General features: G+C 39.4%; 1 protein-coding gene across 10 annotated transcripts in view; it reads left to right on the forward strand.

Annotated features, from left to right (window-relative positions):
- ATRNL1 (attractin like 1) overlaps positions 1 to 19,612 on the forward strand; it is a 424,497-nt gene that overhangs the window by 19,849 nt on the left and 385,036 nt on the right. For 9 of the 10 annotated variants that reach the window (XR_007376982.1, XR_007376983.1, XM_048944556.1 and 6 more), the window contains exon 2: positions 18,783 to 18,866. Coding sequence is in view for 8 of the 10 variants with exons in the window: in XM_048944556.1 (XP_048800513.1) it covers positions 18,783 to 18,866 (84 nt within the window). In the remaining 2 variants the exon portion in view is untranslated. Of the gene's footprint in view, positions 1 to 16,554; positions 16,767 to 18,782; positions 18,867 to 19,612 lie in introns of those variants that run through there. The other variant, XM_048944560.1, reaches the window with a different exon arrangement.

A 19,612-nucleotide genomic window follows, 5' to 3' on the forward strand; every position in this document is an offset into this window, starting at 1 on the left:
TGATACAGTTTGTTGCTACAGAAAGAATCTCTACGCACACTTGTAAGGAGAAAATAAATCAGCTTTGGAGGGTTCTTAAAATTTGCTGCTGATGAGTTTTACATGCTCATTAACTGTGACACTAGGATCAGCAGCTTAAAGGAACTTTAAAGGGAATGGAAAAATCTAACGGGGAAAAAGTTGGCAGAAATAGTAGTTAAGCCCACTATAAAGACTGCAAATCTGTGGTGTCTTTTTAACTCATTTTTGAGATTGAATACATTGTGAGGCAGTGAGAGCAGCATGTAGCTGGCAGCTTTTTAGATAATGACTATTGTGGGTTTGGCTTACTAGCAGTGTCATGACAAGTCCTAAGATGTCTCCGTCTCATCTTTTTTTTTTTTTACCTCTAATTTTAAAGAGAAAAAACCTAAGTAATGCAGACCTGTGGAGTTACAATAGCTGAGTGTCCACTGGGAACTAGAAATTGAGCCTTAACATCTCTTTCTGAATAGAGGGCTATCTGCAAATGTCTAGTTCTACTCTCACAGCAGCTCTGATTTGATAATAAGCCTTTATTATCAGTTTCCTGAAGTATTACCAGGGATATCTCTCCTGAGATGAGAGAGGGTTGGGATCTCTCCTCTTTAATAAGCAAAGTGACTTTCCTTTCTGGATCACTGATTAATAAGCCTGTTCCTAAGAGCACATCTACTTTGAAGGGGAGTGTTACCCGGCAGGTTGTATTGAGTACATACCATTGCAGTACAATGAGATTTCCTTGGAACATAATGCTTTAACATCTGGTATACGTTAGTATGTTTCCCGTTTATGTAACTGATTCTAAAATAACTTCTGTGGTTTTTTTTCATAGCTCAAGTTTCATATCGCAGCTGGAGTCGTGCTCTGCATTTAACACATCTATGGGAAGAGTGTTCTCAAAGCATGTCGTGGCATTCAGTGCTATTTGAACTTTGAACAAAGTAGGGGCTCCACTTTGTAGCTTACAAACAAATCCTCCATTCGCTCATAATCCTGGAAAGAGATATAACAGTCAACAATTCTTACAACAGTTGTTCTCTTTTTGTCTTCCACTTCTGGGTTATCTCTGAATATTTTTCTGGATTCGCCTTTGTGATTGGTTTTCTTTTCTATTGGATCATGTTCGACAGCTGAGTTGTTACAATGTTTGTATCAGTGCTGGGCATTTAAATCTTTCCAAAACTCTGATACAAATGCAAGAGTTGGAATTCACATTTAACTTCTGTTTTAAGATCACCATATGGAAATGGACCCTCTGCCAGCTTATTCATAAGAGACTTGATTCTGCTGTTTAAAACCTCAGCTCTTTTTGTACAGGCATTTGTGAAGGCAACCTGTGACCTAACGTGTAGCCACCCTGTTTTCTAATGGAGTAGCAGGTGGTGACTCAGAGCTTCCTTATGACTTATTCATAAATCCCAATGTTCACTTGTGCCAGCATATTAAATGTGTTACCAAAGAGGGCTCTTTCCTATTTTGAAGCGGGCAGATGTTATTGACCTCATTTGGGCTGTTGCCTTATCTAGTGCATAAAAGCAAACGCATCTATCTTTTATGCAGGCTAAGCTGCAGTTTGGTGCTGAGAAAATCCAGGCACTTGAAGGTAAATAGCACAGATCTGTATGGCTGTGCGTAGCATACAAAAAAAAAAAACCCAAAACTGGATAAACTGAAGAACATGAGTAACTACTAATCTATACAAACACATAATAATCACTTTGAGTATTTACTATCAACATGTCTTTTTTTTTTTTTTTGCCCTGTTCTATTTTGACTACTTAGTGGCATAAATCTACTTCTGTAGATCAATACTTTGTGTTAAATATCTTTATTTGCAATTTAACTGCACATTTAATAAGAGGCAAGCTATTGGTCTAATTTTCTCCATTTTTCTCAATTACTGTCTAAGCATAAAATATTCCTCTTTCCCCTTTTGGCACATACAAAGTTTCTTCTGCATTTATAGGACTCTCTGTAATGAGAAGAGTGATCAGATCTACATAACATGCTAGGAGCCCTCCGAGGTTATGAAGCTTAGCACTGCCCTGCCTGTAAGACCCAATCCCATGTGCCTGCAAACCCATTCCAGAGATGATGTGCTCAGGGCATTGCTAGGGATGAAGTGGAGGATGGCTGGCTGTGTATGCACAGGGTGAGTTGGCAGAGGAGTGTGTGGAGAGATTTTTGGTGTTCCGTAGATAGGCTGAACAGGAAAGCTCACTCTGGGCAAAGGAGCTGCCAAACTTAGGATGATGCTTGTTTTATAATCAAAGAATGAATCCTCTGCAATTGCAAGGAGTGTCTGTTCTCATTCCCATTGATTCCACATCACTTTTCCCTGCCATATATGTGGCATGTACTACCTGCTAGTGTCCTGAGCAAGCTTCCTATGGCTGTGAGGGGAATGGAGGCCAAGGGGCCACGTCTGCGTGGAGCAGTGTGGTGCAGCAGGGGTTGCTGTGCAGGGTGCTTGGTGCACAGAGCCCAGTATATTTCTTGAGGGTTTTAGTTTGCAACAGTTCTAATCTGTTCCAATGGACTGGCCATCTGTTTTAGTGGTTGAAGTGCATTTTGTGGTTGAGCTTTGTCCAAGAGGAATGCTGTTTGTGTGCTCTCTGGTTGCTCTGAAGCCCAAGTGTTTGTGGTGAGAGGAGGAGAAGGGATTCATTTCAGAAATGTTTGAACTAGGAATCACATGAATTTGACTACTATGCCTGAACTTGGCGAGCAGGTTTCCACTCTGTCTCTGAACAAGCAGGCCTTTTATTTGTAGAATGTTGAGGTCTTCATTTATATTTTCATACTATAAAAACTAAAGTGTGGTGAACTTTACTAAGTGCAGTTCTGAAATAGGATTTTGTTATGTGATATTAGATACCTGCTGCTAGGTGGGATTCTTTTTTTTTTTTTTATCATTTGTATATGATTGAAATAAGAATACAATATTTGCATCTCTTTTGTCTGTGAGATCTACTCGTCAATACTTAAATGATCACAACTGCGACGAGGACTCGATCTGTGTCTGGAGATGGTCAAACTTTCAGGTCTTGTCAAATTTTCATGGTAACTTGGGGGGTGTATTGAAATTTGAGAAATAAAAGTAAATGCTTCCGTAAGGCTCACTTTTCAGCTGAAGGCTTTTTAAAGCCATCTTGTCAGTTCAAATTGCCTGAAAGTATCATATGTAAAATGATATGTGTGTGCTGTATAATCCTATCCTTAGTAAATGGATTTGCAGTCTAAGAATTGTATGAATTGGAGCACTTGGATCCTCAGGCTGATTCAAGAAAAAGCATTTTAGTTTATAATCTCTTTACACTCTGGTATTCCCAGTGACTTTGTAAGCAAAGATTTAACTTGCTTTCCAACTAAATGCAAAAGCTGACATTAGGCTGCCAATTCCAAAAACCCAGGCTGAAGAAACAATCTTCGTCTTGTATAAAGAGATAATTTTAAACTTAGTGCTTAGAAAGCAACTGTATTATCAAGCTGCTTATTTGGGGGTAGGAAATGAGACAAAATAAAACTGAATGAGAGCATCTCCTTTAGTAGCCATGCTGCTCCATGGGGTGCCCACGGGTGGCAGCTGGCTCTGTGCAGCTGTGTCTGTGATACTGGCTGGGCCTGGCTTCCTGCCTTGGCAGAGGAATAAGAGTAAAGGGGATCTGTTCACTTTTGGTTAGATCATGTAGGGAGATGGAGCAAAAATAACCTCTATGTAAGGTGCATTCATATCATTGTTTCTTAGTTTATTGCAGTTTTGAATTAAAGCTTATTTTGAGGATGACTCAGCAAGCCCTCGGGCTCCTCCAGGCTGGTGATAACACTTCAGCTTCTTTGCTAAAAAGCCATGGTAAAATGAGGTTGAGTTTTGCTCTGGCTGTATTGTTCCAGTTTAATGACCCACTAACAGTACTGTGCATGGTGCTGTCCTCAGAGAGCTGAGGTCAGGAGTGACTGGAGCACTGATTAATGATTGAAGAGCACCTGCTTGTGACTGATGACAAAAAAGGTGCTCCTAGTGACACAGGTGCATGTATAGGTTACTACCTATCCAGAATAAAGAATTGATATAGTTTGTGTGGCAGAACTTTCAAGGTTTTACTTTTCTTTTTGGACTTTCTGCTCTAGAACATCTCCCGGCACTCAATCTCTTAAGCTATTTGTAATCATTGCAGAATAAATACTTCTGTCAGATAAGATCTATTAAAAGAGTACCAATAATGAGAAACGTGTCAGAAATGGAGGTTCAGCAGTGGTATGAGGTGCTGAATCCTGTTTTGTATGTAATTCCACTTCCACCTGTTTTCATTACCAAAGCAACATTTTGGTAGGAACTTGGTTTGGAAACAGTCATATGGTGAAAGAAGACTTCACAATGCTATATTGCAATAATATTGAACGATTTTGAGGTCAACTGAAAGTTTAAAGGATGTTGTGGGTTTTTTCCCCAGTGCCTGATTGCTGTTATTAGAAGGTGTTTATGAATTAATCTTTGCAATTATTTTCTTCAAAAGAGAAATTATTTCTAGATCTGTCAACACTGAATCAGTTTTGTATCGATATCAGCTGATCAATGACTTTGCAGTTTTGAGGTACTTGAAATGCTAGCATAAACACCAAACTAGATGGCTCCCACACTGAGAGGCAAATGGAAGAATTATTATTTTTGTTGTGAGGGTTCCTTGTGATTTGCTTTGTAAATCAGCTTTGAGACTCTGGATAAATTTCAGTGTCATGCTGGTAACACAGAAGCTTCCTTTCAAAGAATATTTGAGTTTTATTCTGTTAAATAACATTTTATTGCAGTCTTTATTTCCCTTGAGATTTAAAAAGGTAATTGTTTTTGTTAGTTTACTTTTGCATATAGCTACATGTTCTGAAAATGAAACCGAGCAGTTAAAACAACATTAAAAGCAATTACATCTTTGCAAAAAAAAAAGTTATATTCTAAACATGTATGATGTCAGGGGTGCTGGGTATGTCAGAGCGTGCCTGATGAGAGGAATGGAGTTCTGGGAAAGCTTCCTGGAAACATCCAGGAGAGCAGGTAAGGTCACACAGTAAAGTTGATTCTATCTAAAAAGATTGATTTCATTTGTCATCCTCACTGCATTGATAATTTTCCTTCAGCTGAATACTTTCGTTCTAGTTGTCTGTGCATTTCTTTCTGAATTTGCTGTATATTGCAGTTTGATTGAAGCCAATCAAATGAAGCAATTATTACTGTGCTTGATGCATCTTTCAAGTGCCTTTTGGTAGAAATTCCATCAATGCCAGTAAACTTGCTCAGCGCTCCACTGTCAGAGGTGCCTTGTTGTATGAGGTGACCAAGGCAACTCAATTTGTTTTGATGCGGTGCAAGAAGCAGCTCAATGACAGCTAAAGCAGTTAAATGCTGACAGGCTTAGCTGATGGCGTGTTTGTAGGTGGATATATTAAATGATGAAAGTGACTCTTTTGAATAGTTCTGGTTTTCATTCTGCAAAATATGCAGCTGCTGAGAGCTAAGGAAACTTCTCCATCAGGGTGATCTATGGGGAGCTTTTGCTTCTGGTTCTTCTCTGGCGTAGGATTCATGAGATGGGAGAAGGGGCAGAGCTGACCCATCCCTCTCATTCTCTCAAATGTTCAGCTGCACTGAAGCAATTCTCTGCTCTAGTGCGTTCTGCTGCCTAAATCATCACTTCTTTAAGCCTTGGGGTCACTGCTTCTTTCTGACACTATTTCATAGTGATTGCTTGTCTTCTCATTCTTTTTCCTCTTCTTGTTTTCAGCAGCCTAATTTACTGGCTTTAGACCTTGGCTTTGATTCCCAATGATTTTTGGGGCACTGCTGATAGCAGAAATTCCTCTCTGTGGATAGACGTAGTTTCTGCTTACCCTGTCTTGATTAAGAGTGGACGCTTGTTTGTAATCTGCTCTGACTTGTTAGGGCTGCTTGAGGGGGGAAAAAAAAGCTCAGCAGCAGCTATTGTAGCAAAGTTACATCCTCAGCCTCAGAGAGGGCAGGGGTGAAGCCTGTTATCCTAGGGGTAGTCTAGGAATTGCTGCTCGTGTGAAATAGTCTTATGCTTCTTATTTCCTCTCTTACTGATAAGTAAAGACAAGCTGGCTATGTCCTCTGGTGCCGTGACAGCTTGGCGACTCCTTGGTTTCATGAGGACCTGAGAACTCCTGGTCCTGTAGGTGTGGGCTCTTTCCTTTTGTACTCCAGGCAGTACTCCTCCTGCCTGTACCCTGTGGCCCATCTGTTAGGGTATGGGAAATCTCCTTACATCCTCTTTTCTTCATTGCTAGCCCCAGGTATGTCTCTCAAGCCATCCTGATTGCAAGATGGGGCACAAGGATTTGGAACTCCCAGAAGGAATTCTTACGTGTTTCTTCATTGAATTTACAGTTTCCTCTTTCATTTTGAAGGAACCAATTTTTTTATTTTTTTTATTTTATTTTTTTTTTGCTGTAGCTTCTCTGCTTAACGGAAGTTCTAAACCACTGCTTTCTGTTTCGCTGATCCTATGCTGAATAAATCCACAGTGTTACACTGAAGAACTTGAATAGCATTTCTTATTATTGCTCTAATGTATTTAAATCCTAACCCTGTATCAATCTGGAATGACATGCAGCTATCTTTTTACTTTTTTCCACTACAACCACAGGAATGCACATACATCTGCAGGATGAAGCCTGTTTGTTTTAGTGTTGCTTCATGGAGAATTTGAAAAATGTAGATGCTACCTTTCAGAACTCTTCAGTAGTTCTGAGGTGCGGATTAGTAATACTTCATTTTTGTGTTTCATTGAAGAAAAAAGTAAGAAGAAAAAATGAAATAATGGCAATTTGTCAATTAAATAGCATGACTAGTTTCTTTTCTTTTTTGATTCTGTGCAGTAAAAGTAAAAACAATCTCTTCTCCCAAGATACCAACTTTCATGCTCTGAATATATGCAACACAGACTAAGTTTTATTTTGAAAGGTTTTAATGCTTGCATAGTTTAGAAGCAGGCAGGATATTTCACAACATCAGCTTTGGAGCTCCTTTTAGCCAAACATGTGACGAGAGTGGTTATGTCTGACCTGACTATTTTTCTGATGGAGCTTCTGCCTAAAGAGGAAGGGAAACCATTACGTTAGAACACACTTGCAATAAATTACCTCCCCTAGTGCTTACACTCATCTCATATGAGTAGACTGCACTGTGTTGTGATGTCAAAGAACTTGCTTGAAGATCTTAACGACTCAAGATTTGGGTATCAGCTGCATGGGATTTTGGGAACCTATCAGGTAGAATGTGACAAAAATGCAACAAAGGAGGAATAGGTTTAAAATGGAAGTGGGATACAGAAGTATGCTAATGCAAAGATAGGCTGCCCTGTCAGAAATAAAAGAGGTTGTGAAGTATTGAATCATGCTGTTGCTCCTTGAAGGAAAAAAAAAAAAAAATAATTGCTGTTATATTGCACAGATGTTCTCACAGATTTTTACTTGGCCTTCCGTTTGTGGCATTGTATAATGTAGGTCTCATGGGGGTGTGAACATTAAATATTTTGTGTGGAAAAGCTTGTATCCTGGCTCCTCCCTGGACTGTATTGTTTCCATTAGTAACTGTGAATTAGGTAAATGTGATCACTTTTAAACTTTAACTCTTTAGGGTGTTGGTAACCATCTTCCAGAAGCGTGGCCTTAGCAGCTCAGTTAGCAGCTCAGTGACTGGGAGCTGCATGCAGCTCTGTGGCTGCTGGCTGTGCAGTTCAGCTCTGCTGAAGTTCTAGGCTTTGTCTGCAGTGCCTCACTTCGTCTGAGTGCATGGCAAGGGGCTGAGAGATAACAACGAGCCTCATGCTTGTGGCTTTATTTCAGTATTTCAGTACTTCTAGCAGTTTTACATTTAAATAAAGAACAAATTGCAGGCTCAAAATAGTCAACTCTGCCCATTGCGTGTCCTGTACCTCCCTCTCTCCATAAATAAAACCCAAAACAAACAAACACAAAAAAGAACCCCTCCAAACCCAAGAAAACAAAACAAAAAACTTCTAACACTGCAAAACAGTGGCACTTCTCTTTTGATTCTATAAGACCGGTTGCTGAAATAGTTGGGACTCTAAATATCTTCCCACTCTGGTATTTCTTCCTTCTCTGAGGGCACTGCCACCTGTTTTACAACTTGCTGATGTATTAGAAAGTTGAGCAGAAAGTGATCACCTGCAACAGTGGCGTGTTCTGAGCTGCTGCATCCTTCTCTATCACTAAGCAGAACTCTCATGTCCACACGTGGGTGTCTTTCTGTACCCCAGTGACACAAATTCTGTTATTCCAGCTCTTTACCACAGGGTGCTTTGTATTTAAGGCACGTGCAGTGTCCTGATAATGGCCACAGCTATCAGGAGTCAGAAACATGTGATTATCTGCACCATCTAAAAGACAGCACTTTGAAGCCCGCTGAGAAAGCAGCCATTTCAATTTATTAATCAATTAAGGAGATAATTTCTTTTACAAACTTATCTTCACAGCTGTGCTGGCTGAGGTTCTGCTCAGGGCCTGGGAACCTCTTGTGAAGGAGAATTAGGGATGGTAAGAGATGCGTTGTATGTTTTTCCTTTATTTTCCCCTCTCAGTGAGGAGGAAATCCAAAACTTAGTTCTGAAATGATACCAAGGGGGTGTGCAGTGATGTAGGCAGCAGGGCTGCCTGGGGGTGGGCAGCTTTCTGCCAGCTGTGCCTCTAACGCACCTGCTGGTGGTTGGGCATTAACTGAGCTAAGGCACTGGAAGGTGAGAACAGGTGGTTCCTGCTGAGAGCAGGTGAGTACTAAACCTAAAGAGAAAAAGGAGAAATTTAGGAGTCAGTGACACTGGATTTAGAGCATTTGGCTGTTACCTCAGGAAGCTTAAGTTAAAACCCTGAACTAGGTCACAAATGGAAATGAGGTTTAGAGTGATGTGCGGTGAAAAACTGGAACAGTGCTTTTCTGTTTTGCCAAGTACATCAGCATGCACTGTCTGTGTTTTGTTTTGTGTGCCACAATTTAATGTTCTGCTGTGAGTTTGAATGTAGAGGAACTTGTGTTTCGTAGGAAACATACAGCTCTGTTTATAAATATGTATACCTGTACATATAAAAATATATATTCAAATAGGCATTTCTGAACTTTTTGTTTATTTATGTCTCCAGTAAATAAAACTCCGGACTAACTTTATCCTTCACTGATGCTTATGATTAAATCAAAACCTGTGGACAGTTGAACATTAATGTAGACTCCACTCAGGACTGAAATCTATTTTTGCTATCATGAAGTAGAAGACATTTAACAAAGGAATATAAATAAGTTGGAAAATACATCTACGGCATCATTTTTAGAAATGGAAGACTGCTTTGTAGGAAGTGAATCTCAGGGAGATAGCTGTAGCAATTAAAGAAACCTAAACAGTAACATTCCTATTTTTTAAACACTAGGGTTACATCAGATATCATTACGTCTGAGTAATCTTATCCAAAGACCTGTTCAATGGCTATTCAGGTGTATGACTTTTCTAAATGAAATATCAGAGGCACCAAAGGTATTGCTGCAGTTGGGGGGGAGAAAGTAGGCAATGGGGCCTCTTTGCTTTGGCAAACGGTTCTTTCAGTAGGTAGTTAGATTTGGCTGTAAAAAGAACTCCTGCCTGAAATGAGCTCTGTAAGATATATTAGACTGAGATGTTCTCTCACTTTCTGTCAGGTTCTTTTGTAATGCTTGCCTAAAACAGGAGCTAACTGTATGGATGAATGACTGCTGCTAATATTGAGAGTGAGTAGTCAGTTTCAAATATTTTCAACTTCTTTTTTACTGAGAGAATAGTAATGACAAGAAACACAAGTGCAAGGAGTTAGATAAGCTAATTAGGTAGATTTTCTGCCTCTTACCGTGGCATTTGATGACCTAATTAAATGAAATACACAGTGATACAGGGAAATAAATGTCTTGTTTTTATATCAAATGCCAATTTGTTTTTCTAACAAATTTTAAACATTGTGGCAAGCTATTTTTTTAGGCAGAGCTTTGGATGTTTTGTATGAAGTAGTCATGCCATTTCCAATAGATATGTCTGTCTCATGACTTTGTACAACTCTGACATTAAAATTGAAAGTACAGAATATGTGAGTTATTCCAGATAGGAGAGATGATTTCCTGAAGTCCTTCCAGGTCAGTGAAGGATACTGTGCTATTTACAGTATATTCTGAAAGTCACTGATTTCAGAGTTGAGACGAAGAGGTCCACTGCCACTTGGAGGAAAAAAATGGCAAGATTAAAGTTGTTAATTGGTGTAGCACTTCTGTGAAATGTAGAGAGTCGAATAGCAAACTGCAGCTTGACTCAATCCCGTTCAGTGTCCTAGAAGCTTTCTGTAAACGCATTACATGTAGATCAATCTGTGTAAAACTAAAGAGTATTACAGTGAAGTTGGGGTTAAACCTCCAGAGAAATGTCAGCTGTATTTCAGAAAAATATTGACCCTTATTGTACCTATGTCACTCCATTAGGCAGTCATCTCTAGGAATCTTTTTGTTCATCTTGTGGGTAGAGTATCAGATGATTGGAAGTCTTGTTAAAATAAGAAAAAACATTTCTATGGATATCTATACATTAATTAGAAAAGGAACAGTGACAAATTAGAGGTACAGATGGGGAGGAATTTTCCTGAATGCTACCTAGGCAATTTCTTAAAATATTGTGTGGAATCTTTTTCTCACAGCAGGATATGAATTTCACTGTTCTGAAATAAATAAGGCTAACAATCCACTGAAGGGCAATAATATGTTTAATGAGAGATTTCTGAGCTCTGCTCTGTTTTTCCTTAGTGCCTCTCCCTTCAGTCAGCCTCCTGAACTGTTTATCATGCTGGCTGCACTCTGCTACTCTCCCTCATACTATATTAGTGTCTTGGCAGACCAGATTTTGTTAGGCCTTGCTGTCTTTCTCAATTTATATTTTAGATTTGAGCCATCTCAAAAAAATTGCTGCTATTCCAGGAGAGGTTCCATTATTCCAACATCTGGGTTCATGACTCTAACTGTAAACAAATGCTTGATATCAGTAGAGAAAATGACATGTTTCTTAGCTTGGATGCAAGGCAATCAGCATTTGGATTGTCTTTTTTTAGACAAAGTGCCTTATCCTCATGTATATTAAAGAATGAACATGCTTTGAGGACAGACGGCATTCTGAATTTTTCAAGACCTGCAGTGTGAAACCAAACTTCAAGTATCTTTTTTGTGCTTCAGTTACACGCCAGGCTGTTACATGGAAACAGTCCAACCACTTGTGCAGTGACAGTGATGTGGTGCCATTTCTTCACTTCATCTCTTGGCCTCTCTTCATCCAAAACCCTGGAATTCATTTTGTCAAAGAAACTTGAAGTAGAGCATTTTGACATTTGTTGTTGGAATCTAGCAGGAAAACATCCTTACAGAAAAGTAGGAAGCTCTTTCCAGATGTGTCAGTGTTTTTCCTCAGACTTAACATTACAACCACGAAGAAGAAAATCCTGCATGCTTGCTTCTCTACCTGCTTTCAACTGCTACAGAGCCTGGCACCATGCTCTAATTGGCTGTGAGATAACATCTTTGTGTGCAGGTGTCACCACGGGCTCATCCTGTGTTCGTGGCCTTGGGTTTTAATGGCTGTTAGCAGTTTCTGTCAGTGCTTCACTGGTGCTGTGAATAATTCCAAAAACTGGGACTAAGTTGAGTAATAGAAAAATAGCTGATACAGAAAATACAGGCACAGACATTTTAAAGAATGTTTATGCTACATGTACACAAATGGTATTCCATCTATTCTTCTGGAGCCCGTTCACTTTGTTTATTTTTAACTAGCATTTCCCATGACTTATGGCAGTGTGCTGTACACCCACGACTTGCAAGCTTTCAAGTAAATGCTTACACAAGAAATTTCTTTTTCCCTATTCAGAAAATGATTATGGTTGAACCTTTTCATGCAGCAAGGCTCTGATCATGCAAGCTGCCTTGATCCCATATTATCCTATGGGATCAATGTATATAGTACATGGAAAAAAAAACAAAAACTTACTGAATTGGAATCAAATCTCTGTGCTTCAGTAGACATAATGAACCCCCAAGATGTGAGCTTGAGTAATATTGCAGTAATCCTCCTAAAGGGGGAGTTGGCAGTCAGAGGGAACTGCAGGTTGCATACAAGTGGGCATGCAGAAGAGCAGTTCCTTAGCTGCTCATATTCAGGAGAATCTGCTGCTTGAAGTTCATTAAGGAATTATTCTCTATTTGTTGTTCTCATCAGAACATAACTGGAGTAGTGGCTGCTATTCCGTGATGCAGGTGGATTGAAGAAGTTATAGAGGAGGGAGGTCTGCAAAATGACACACAAGTAATGTTGGAATGAATTGTTAAATTCGGAGAAGAGAAGCCTGAGGGCAGATGTCTGTAAAAGGTGAGCAGAAAGACAAAGGAGTTGCCTCTCTTTCTCTGAGCATGTCAGGAAGCAGTATGTGTGAGCAGAAGCAAGAGAAATGAAATGTGGACATCTGGGGAAGCTTTCAAACAGTAAGTCAGTAGTAAAATAAGAGTCTGCAGTCTGTTATTGGACTTACTAAAAAGAAATTAGACAAATAACTGTCAAGAAAGATTTCAGTGTGGTTGATCCGGCCCTGAGAAAGGGCACTGTTAAAACAATGTGAGGGCTAGCTTTTGGGTTTAAAGAAGGACAAAGTGAGGTGGTAGGAGAAAACCCTGAGGTGGCCTCATATGGTATTTCCACAGTAATTTTAATTTATGGCAGAATAAATTTTGAGATTGCATTTAATGTTGCTATATCATTTTCATTTTTCCCACTTGATTTGTCTTCCAAATCTTCCACAAGTCTGTGCCCACATCAGCTTATTTCTAGTCCCTTTATAGATTCTGTTGTAATGTCTCTGCTGCACATTATGATAGCCTATGGTAAATGACCTGTCAAGGTCTATCTTGTGTGGATGTTAATGCAGCTGAAGTAAGGGAAGAGATTTATTTTTTCATAAGTTTATGCAAGCGAAAATACATTGCTTGAATACAATGCCTGGTAAGTTTGTAATTTGAGAGCAATGTCTGCTCTTTCTGCTGCAGTCTTCAGTAGTTCTTGGAACCATTACAGAAATGGAATATAGAATAGCAGCCATTTTCAGAAGTGGTGAACAAGGGAACAAAACACCTGTTGAACTCAAACCTTTATGTTTTAGACTAGCCAAAGGTGATATATCACTGCCAATGTTACGTCAACAAGTTTTTTTTCGTATACAGAATATTCTGTATGTAGGAGGAGGCTGTGTTGTATTTATTTTAAAAATGGAGGTTTTTTTACAATTGTTGCTTCATTTTCTTTAAGCTTATTTAAGGGGATGAATTGAAAACTTGAATAACGTAATACATGTAAAAATGCAGAATCAATGCTTTGTATGCATGGAAAATGAAAATCCCACTTAGCATTTCTTTGTCCCCCAGATATTCCTGTGAAAAATATTGAACAAACCTGAAACTTAAAAACTCCCCAAACAAACACTAAAAAGCCTTCATTACTCATTCTCTGCCTTGGGGAGGGGAGAGAATGTAAATTCAGTTCAGGCTTTACAAAACCAAATATATATCCCTTGTGATGCACCTATCTACTTCGGGCAGTAAAGTAGCTGCCACTTGTGTAACGGGTGAGAAATGTCCCCTTGTTCTTTTCCATATTTCCTTCTGGTAAAATAGTACAAAACTTTTTCTTTCTTTCTTCATTAATTCTGTAAAGAAGATCCTGAGCTGAAGGTATTGCTCTTGCTTGTATTTATGGAGAATTTGATCTTACAGCATGTGTATGGGAACTGCTGAATCATGGCCTGAACCTCTGATGGATCACCTGAGGTGAGCACTGAGTCAGCCACAGGAGCACAGGTGAAGGCAATTCTCCTGTGCTGCCCGAAGGAGTGGAGCCTGCCTCCTCCTCTCCTAGAGCCATTTAAGAGCTGACTACCAGTAGGGAAGGATCTCTTCTGGAGATCCACTCCTCTGGAGTTTCCCACACGAGCCCGGGATGTGGGTGAGTGTACCTATCATCTCTGTTTCCTGCTTTGGTGTAACAACATCGTAGCCAAGCTCTCTGCTATACTATAATGTCAGTCAGTATATTCATTAATTGTACAGTATGGAAGCAAAGTTGTTATTTTTCTTTTATTAAAACCAGTTTTCATAAAAGATGGGGAAAAGAGATGGAGCAAGGCTTTCTGGTAAAAGATAGAATAGCCCTTGATTGACATGGGAATACTGATATTGAGATGAAACCATATAGCAAAATACACTCCTATCTTCAGGTTCGTCTATAGTATGAATTGCAATTAATCCAGCAATTCAGAAAATTAAGAATAGAAATGTGACACCAAGTAATGCAGCGATAAATTAACCTCTCCATAACTCTTTTTATCTAGCAGTGACTTGCAATACTCTGCAATACTCTGACTATCCCTTATTTGTTTTCTTCTCCTCTAATAAACCTGTGCTGTAAGTCAGACCTCTGTCTGTCTATCCTCAGTTTGGTGAATCTCCACATGCCAAGCAAATTGAAATGCAGTTTCTCAGGGTAGGGCTGCATTGTCAGTAAGCTGAACTACTGGTGTTCAGTAAGTGGATCTGTGATGTTGCCCTGTTTGACTTTTATTGCTTTTTGTTTTCCTTTTCTTTCTCAGGAAAGAAGTTCCTGTGGTGATAGAGAATAGCTAATGACTTCTCTGGCTTAAATCAGGGCCTATCTCTGGAGAAGTTGAAGATATTATTCTTTTTCAATAAGATTACAGGAGGTGATATGATTGTATTTTTCACAGATCTATAAATACTGAAGTCAGGGCCGTTTTAATAACTTGCTCTGATGTTGCAGACCATAGATTTCATCTCTTTCTTCATCTCATTCCCCTTCATTTTAGTCCAATAATTTGACTGACGTAGGGCATACTTTTCTGTTTCCTTTTCTTGAATGGCATCGATCTAGATTTAAGGTATTTATGGTGGTAAATATTTCCACTGTATATCCTATTTCAATTACATTCACTATTGTGTTTTAACAGTACTGATTTTCCAGGGGAGCATAGATTTCCCTCTGCTTCATGTTTCAATTACTCTGCATTGACCTCACCCTCCGCTTTCTGTGTGTGGTGCCTCCCACCTTTGTCACAGCTTGTTTCTGGTTAGCTTGGTGAGCATCTGCACTGTGTCTATGTATGCTGGCCTGCCATTTGACGTGGCGAGAAACAGCATCAGCTGCTCTCCTGTGCATGATGAATCTTCAGGGTTTCAGTGGGCCACAGGAATGTTTCTGTCTGTCATCTCCTTCTGAAGGCTTCTAAGGGATGAGGAGTGAATGGGGTGCAGCCTGGAGGCACCGTTCTGGATTTTCCACTCGTGTTGCTCTCCAGGCCCTTACTTCAGCAGTGATGAAAAACCTATGCCACATAGTGTGAGCATACCCAGCTATGGCCACGAACAGCTGACTTTGTGTGATAGGACATGTTGCCCCTGATTTAGTATGGGATTATGTGGAGGTGATAATATGACTTGTCTGCATACTATTTATGGGATTTGGGACTTGAAAACACTTGGAAAGAAATGATACCCAGAAGTTTTTGGTGTAACTCAGGAAATGTAGAGAAATGGCAAGCCAGAAGGGAATTACTTTATTATAAATGGAACAGCCCCATTATCTCCCTGTTTTCACAGCCATTATTACAAAGCAGTGTCGTGCTCTTATTTATTCTTTACTTTTTCAGCATAGTGAAGTAGTTGCTTCAAAGGTTATCTCTGCTCCTCTGAAAAACTATTTATCAAAACTCATCATTCCAGATGAAAAGGGAAATTGTTTGTGCTTTACCAGTGCCAAAGGGCTGATCTAATAAAAGCAAATTTGTCACCTCTGTGCAGCTACCAGGAAGATGATGGTTATAACTGTGGAAAAATTACTGTTTTGTACTACTTTAGTGCAGCAAAATAAATGTTCTGCAGCGTGCTGCATAAGATGGCATAATCTGTATTGAAGCCACGCGACAGCACAAAAACTATTTTGATTGGCACTTTTTGCAGTGCTGCCTCTTTTTCCACAAAAATGAAGGACTTGGAGCTAGCACCAACTCAGGCATAGCCCCTGATCCTGTCATCCAGTTCGGTTAGGAGCCGAGCATCGATATCAGCTTGATTTCAAAATCCCTGATGTGTGACCTAAGGACAACCAAGTTACAGGCAGATGCACTGCTGGCTGTTGCCCAAGATATATACTCCTTGCCTACCAGCATTACTTTGCTCATCCACTGCCCAACATTTGTAAGCACTTCCCACTTGCTTGGTGGGAGTGTTATACAGCAGCATTCAGAGCAGCTCAGAGTGTTGGAATTTGCCAGGGAAAGTTTCTTCTATCTGATGACTGATTGAAGTATGTTTATTTTTTTTTTTCCAGTCCTTTAACATTACTAGTTGTTTGTTTGCTTTCCTTTTTTTTAATTCAGAAACATAAAATACTGTATTGATATTTGCTTTCTGCCTTGAAAATGCTTCGAAGTATGACTGCCTGTGGGGAGCACATTCCAAACAAAGCTTTTTCCCATTTCATCAAAAGAGCAGCAGGAGAGAAAAAGATTTTCATGCACGACCCTGTGGCTAGAAGAGGGTGGTCCTCAGTGTGCCCAGCCAAGTGGGGCTGGGTCTTCCAAGACATGAGAAGGACCTCATTTTGGTATCTTTTTTTTCCCCCCTATCCCTTTGAAGGTTTATGCTTGGAATTACAGAATCATGGAGTTGGAAGGAATCTATAAGGATCATTGAGTCCAACTCCTGGCTCCATTTAAGATCAACCAAAAATCAAACCCCATCTCTGAGAGAACTGTCCAAATGCTTTTTGAACTCCAGCACCTTGCTGCCATGACCGCTGCCCTGGGGAGCCTGTTCCAGTGCCTGACCACCTCCTGGTGAAGAACTTCTTCCCATATCAGACCTGGCCCCTTCCTGTCACAGCTTCATGCTGTTCCCTTAATTTTTCTGTACATGTGAAAGTGAATATTTTTGAAAATTTATATATGCAACTTCAAAGGTTATAAGATATACAGAGCTGCTTTTCAGCTGGACTTTGGATGAGAAAAATCAGCTGTGCCCTGGACAGTGCTATCAGAGTTGTCTCTGGGAGGCTTAAAGCTCTTCATTTTATAATGAAATAAATGGATTTATTTAATTTTACTCAGTGTTACTTATTCTTAATTGTTATCCTTCCACACTATGTGAAAAAAATGAGGGTTTCTGAGTTTATATTTGCATCATTGGTCATCACTGTAATGTTTCAAAGAGTAGGATGGTCAGTGTACAGCCTGAGCTATAGGGCATAATTGTATATTTTTAAAAAAGGCAGAAAATGGGGCATATAGTGAGGTTACTGTGTGCCAAAGATACTAGGCTACTTCAGAAGGCTTTAATGGTAATAGATTGTTGAATTTTCTCTGCTGTTTTATCACTCTGTACAGATTAATGTGAGGTACGTGGAAGTGTATGTGTGAGGGGATGGCTCCATGTTCTAATGCCCATAGTAATGAGCCTTGAATTCTGTTATCACTCAGAAAGAGTTATAGCAGGGGGTTGTGTTTAAAAATGTCAGCCTAGAAGTTGTTGAAAGAGCAAATAAAAAGTTAGGATGAGAATAGAACAAAAGCAGAAATCAGTGTTTTGCTACAGTACAGATTTATGGCTCCCCTGCATCTTGAATGCAATGTGCTGATCTCTGTGCTGATCTTCAAAAAGGTTAGTGGAGAACAGAAGGATTTATTAAATGAAGGCAGCAGGGAAGATCAAACTTAGTTATCCTGTATGAGAAACAGGGAAGGGAACGAAAGCATTTCTCAGGATGGCAGAGTGAAGGAAGAGTGGCTGTGCAGTTCCCCACGTTGTGGGTGCAGGGCAGAATGGTGTTATGGTTCCCTGGCTCTCTGAATGCCAGTGCTGAGTGTCACATGGATTAGCCAGGAGATAGGCTCATGGCAAACAAACAGCTGTGATTCCTTTTTGTGTAACATGCAGAACTTGTTCTTGTGGGAAGTTCCACGTTTCAAACGTCTTTACGAGTTTACATGGGCAGGTTCCTAGGAGCTCTTTCTCTGAGGTTGACGTTTTGGTTGACACTGAGTGGCTGTTTGGATGTATTTTCTACCTAGTCCAGTGTTCTGCTTTCCTGTGTCTTATTGTTGACTAGGAGTAAAAGAGGGGCAGACCGGCAGATATGTTTACTGAAACTTATTAATGCATTTCTCTAGATCTTGAACTGCTGCTGGTCTGACTTTTGGAAGTAAGATAAAAAGCAATAGCAAAAGAGATGAGCAAACAAAGATAAAGTATTCCTTTAAAAGAAACAACAACATAACAACAGTATAAAGCAAAACCAATCAAAACCAACAAATAACAAACACAAATGTGTGCCTATTGAAAAACTTAAATTACATGTAATATCTTCTTGCTACTAGGCTAGAAAAAAATCAATGTCTTGTGATTGATGATTACGGGAAGAAAGCAATGATATAGAATAATCAGAATTCTTCTTTCGGTAGGCAAAAGTAAAAAAAATGGCAAAAAATGTGAAAGTAGTTAACTCTTTCCTCAGCTCCCAATTTTCTTTTTATCCAGAAAGAATATACTAGTATCTTGATGATTTCAGTTTTGTTTGCTTAAGAAATGTATCTGTTATATCACAGCTTTGTTTTTTCTCTTGTAGGTTAACAGAACCTTCAGGATATTTAACAGATGGACCAATAAATTATAAATATAAAACAAAATGTACCTGGTTAATTGAAGGATAGTAAGTATCTGTTCTCAAAGATTAAATTTTCTGACAGTTTAGTGTTTTGGAAGTGTAAAGAGCTCAAATGGAAAGTGCATCTGGATACGTTATAGAACAGTACGTGTGTGTATATATTTATAATGTAAAAAGGACTTTCAAATTTTCTCAGAGTTGGCCAAATTCCATTTTCATTCAGATTACTGGTGTTGGAATGTGGCCAGCTCTGCGTGCTTCTCAAAGTGCTATGATAAATTTGTTGCCTGTTTGAGTACCTCTACCTAAGTCCCCTGAGTGGTTTCAGGATCCTGTTATCAAACTTATTATCATATTCTTCAGTGATAAATCAGGAATAGCTTCCAGTCCAATGATAATTTGCTGGTTAAATGATGCTCAGAAGTTGATGCTTCCATAAAGTGTCCCAGTTTTTCTCCATGTATTTTATTTTAAAGTTGCTGCAGCTTGGATGTTTCATACGTTTGTTACTGATTTTCCAGTTTATGCAGCACAGAAACACAGCCATATATAAAACAAGATGCATACGCTGGTCTGACTGACTGCAGGGGCACAACTTTGTTAAATTTTGATGGGAATCTTTTCTCCAGGGTCGATTGGGATTTTTCTGAAGAATTCAAACAGGTCTGAGTTTTACTAAGGCTGTAGAAGAAAATTACTCCTTTTTCTGTATATCCATGTTGCTGTTCTCTTGGTACACTTTAGACTTGTCTCTTTTACTAAAGCTAGCACAAGAATAGCTGCTCTGGACT

The sequence above is a fragment of the Lagopus muta genome, chromosome 5 (assembly GCF_023343835.1).
Source record: "Lagopus muta isolate bLagMut1 chromosome 5, bLagMut1 primary, whole genome shotgun sequence".
Classification (NCBI taxonomy): domain Eukaryota; kingdom Metazoa; phylum Chordata; class Aves; order Galliformes; family Phasianidae; genus Lagopus; species Lagopus muta.